Source organism: Belonocnema kinseyi, chromosome 2, assembly GCF_010883055.1.
Source record: "Belonocnema kinseyi isolate 2016_QV_RU_SX_M_011 chromosome 2, B_treatae_v1, whole genome shotgun sequence".
NCBI classification, from domain to species: domain Eukaryota; kingdom Metazoa; phylum Arthropoda; class Insecta; order Hymenoptera; family Cynipidae; genus Belonocnema; species Belonocnema kinseyi.
In genome coordinates, this window is record NC_046658.1 from 70,208,465 (window position 1) to 70,212,364 (window position 3,900).

Below are 3,900 nucleotides of genomic sequence, written 5' to 3' on the forward strand. Positions count from 1 at the left end.
CGCCAATTAGCACAAATGGTAAGTTCCGACAGTGCCTACAAGTGTGCCTACTGGCCGCTAAATGGCAATACCGGTTTCATATGTATACACCTGGTAAATACTATTCCTTATCAATTTATTGATAATCAAAATACATCGTGCATGTAAATACAGCGTGCATATAAATACATTAATAAGGTCTACGTATGTAATACATTTGACTATAAATAATAGTATACAACCACGATGAACGGAATCTCTGTATACAAATTATTTATGCTGGCAGTTTTAATAATACCTTTTTTATTGAAAAATTTAATAAAAATTATAAACTCTCACCAAATCTAAAAGTTGTAAGGCTCATAATTTAGCCAAAAATACCTATATTCCAAATATATAATTTTAAGATTTTCCATATTGTGAAACAATCTTTTAATTGAAAAATTTTCTAACTAAAAATAATTGTACGCATTATTTCTAAACGAAACACTGTCCATGAAAACGTTGCAAATATAAGTATAAAGATCCTAAAAATTCCCTTACAAATACAAAAGAAATGGATTGAAACGAAATGTTTTTATAAAGTAAAAAAGCAAGATTTTTATCAATGAATACAAGTATAAAAAGATTATTTTGAACTATATATTGAAATGTATTAAAAGTATGATAATATTAACGAAAATTAAAGACCTGTGCTAAATTATGATGTTACGTATTACAAGGAGTTGAGTGTATTTCTTTAAAAAACATTTTAATTATGGAAATAAAAATATCACAATGTATTTGTTCTTTTTAATAAATAATATACATGCAACACTGTAGGACATAAATATTTTGGCTTTTCGATCAGGTAACTTTGCAATATATTTATTTATTCATGCAAGTTTCATGATTATAGGCAATTACCATTTAATTTTTCCAAATAGCTTTATTTGAGAAAAAATAAATTGTATTAAAGTAACTAAAAATAATTGACAAATTATAATATATAATATAGTTAAATTCAATAATGAATTACTATGATTAGAAACCTTCAAATGTTAATTCCTTAAGTTTGAGAATCTCTCTAATCAATCAGTTTCACTGATCAAAGTATTGGAAAACATTAGATTTTTAGGCTTCAAATTTTTGAATTCTTCAAGCTTGATAGTTTGCAATTTTCGAAGCTTGAAGTTGGGAAAGAGTTACAATTTATTGAAATGTGGATACTCTCAATTTTTGAAGATTTTTTATTTCCTATTTCTGCTTAGACTCATAGAATTGCTTAAAAAATTTTGTAAGAACAAATAACCAAAAAAGTTTGGTTGAAAATAAAACTATTTAAATAAACTATTTTTATCGTGAAGATATTTTCTTCTTTAAACTAGACCATTCGTAATAATATTGAAAAAAAATTGAAATTTTTATTTTTGAAAATTTATTTATTTATTTATTGAAAAAATTATTTTTTATCGTGCTCGTAATACGTTAACATTAAAAAAATTTTCAATTATCTAAATTATGCAATTTAATTTTGTTGTTGTTGATATTTGTAGAATTTTTAATTAACAAAAGCAGAAGAATTTTTCATTACTGAAAACAATTTATATCCCAGGAAGAATTTTCCACCTTGCTGATAATTTCGCATTGAGTCTTTATGGCATTTCAATTGATGAATATGCAGTTTTGATAACTCTCCAATTGTCATGGCATTTGGGTACGATAACGTACGATTCGCCTGCGATGTGAATGTATGGGAAACTAGATTATAGTGACTTGTCTCTACTAATTTTGACTCGTGATCATTCCATATTTATGCCAGCATATAAATCGATTTCCTCAACATTCGCGGATATCTCATAAGCTAAGGTAGAAATAGCTGCCTGTATAGTGTATATTTCCGGGGAATCACAAATCCTCCTTTGAGGTAACTGTGTACATTCCAAAATTTCAGTTCTGAAGTTTACTATTCACAGATTCAAACCTATAGGATACGAAATCCTCTGTCTATGATACACCCCGGTTATTTTTACTAAACACCAAATATTTACCTCTCATAATTGATCATTCCATTTTCTATTTGAATAATTTTCTTGCTTTGGAATTCAAACTTTCGGATACTGTACGATACATGATTTTCGAATCTGGACAGAATTTATATCGTATCCTCATGTGATAATTTCAAAATAATGTTTCCGAATATGAACCGAAATTGATTGGATGAAATAATAGAGGATTATTTTTGATGATCTCTTGGAAACTGGAAATCATTTGCAGCTCCGCAGTGGAGTTTAATTTTACCTCCTTGTTAAATCTCCCTCTTCACACCATTAATGAGTTGAAATACTCGTACCAGCTATTATCCGCGAATCATCACTCGTTTATAAAACATCCCTTTAGCTTTTTAGTATCATGTGTATGAACTACGAACGATCATAACACATGAGATAAACAGAGGCCCGTTACGCATACAATTTTACCTGTAAAGTGTGTTGCATGATTTGCAATTTCAACAATTGTTTCCGAGGAGAAGATAATTTGTTACGTCATGTTAAAAAGCTGCGTCCCTCAGTATTTGCATTCCAATCATATTGCAATGATTGTTATTCAAATCGCTCAAATTATTCGCTTCTTCTGTTCCAATAGATCTCATAAATAGTGTGCACGTTCTAAATTGACTATACATAAATAATGAGGCACGAATCTCAATAATTTAATCAAACCAGCAGGTGGAACCTCGTTTCGTCTAATAAGTTTTAATTAATTATGGACCTCGTAAATATGTGATTATATAGAATCAAAATATATTACATAGAAGATATGTATCGATTATTTAATTTTGATCTAAGTGTCTAATTATTTTTCTTTTTGTTTCAGGTGGACTTGGATGACATGATGGATAATTTTTTCAATACCCTCTATCAAAAGATGTTTACTGTACTGAATAGTCAGTACACTTTTGATGAGAAGTATTTAGAGTGCGTTGGAATGCACATGAAGGAGATGCGACCTTTCGGCGATGTGCCCTCGAAATTAGGAAACCAAGTAAAAAGATCTTTCGTTGCGACTAGAGCCTTTAGTCAGGCTTTAACTGTCGCGTCTGATGTTTTGAAACATATGCAACAGGTGAGTTTACGTCAGAAAAACTATTTTAAGGCTCAGTTGGGACAGTCAGTTTATAAAAAATAATCTTTTTATCTGACATGTCTGTGAAGAACTGAGTATTGAAAACAAGCCAGAAATAGTTGTCGAGGGGGAATTAACTCGCGTGTGATTCCGTACACTCCACGCCCAATAATGCGGTGTAATGCAAAATCTCGCCTAATAATCGCCTAATTTTAGTAACAAATTATTTTTAATTATTATATTCACATTTTTATTATTTTACTACATATTTACCGAAGATCAAGATTTCATAGGAATCACAGGAAAGCGTACATGTATGAAAAAATATTGTGACAAAGTTAAATCCACTTCAAAAATATGATTTTACCTTAAGAAGAATTAATGCATATATACTTACGGAACATAATTCATACTAAATTATTACCTAAAATGTCTTCAATTTTGTACTAGATTTTTGTAATGACTTGTGATAATACGTCAACAAGTTCTATTGTTGTAAACAATTTTATCAACAAATATTCAATCTGCTTTTTTATCTCTGGGCATGTTAGATCAAAGTAATCATTTTTTGATCACGTAAAATTTGGATCAAAAATTAATATTAACCAGCTTTCAACTAATCTTTTAAGAAGATTTAACGGGAAACTAATTTTTCCCACGGAGAAATGTTCACTATTTCACTTATCTGCAATTCTGTAAATAGTTGAATATCGAATTTAATTTGAATTATTTCGTGAAATATATATTTTTTTTAACAATAATGATTATTAAAACCTTCAACTGATAACATTAATATGTGGTGTTTAATTATAATAA

General features: G+C 28.9%; 1 protein-coding gene across 1 annotated transcript in view; it reads left to right on the plus strand.

The window, feature by feature from the left end:
- The window catches only part of LOC117168326 (glypican-6), a 117,076-nt gene that overhangs the window by 103,748 nt on the left and 9,428 nt on the right, over positions 1-3,900 (plus strand). The window contains exon 4 of the mRNA XM_033353903.1: positions 2,836-3,084. Within this exon, the coding sequence (XP_033209794.1) occupies positions 2,836-3,084 (249 nt within the window). The remainder of the gene's footprint in view (positions 1-2,835; positions 3,085-3,900) is intronic.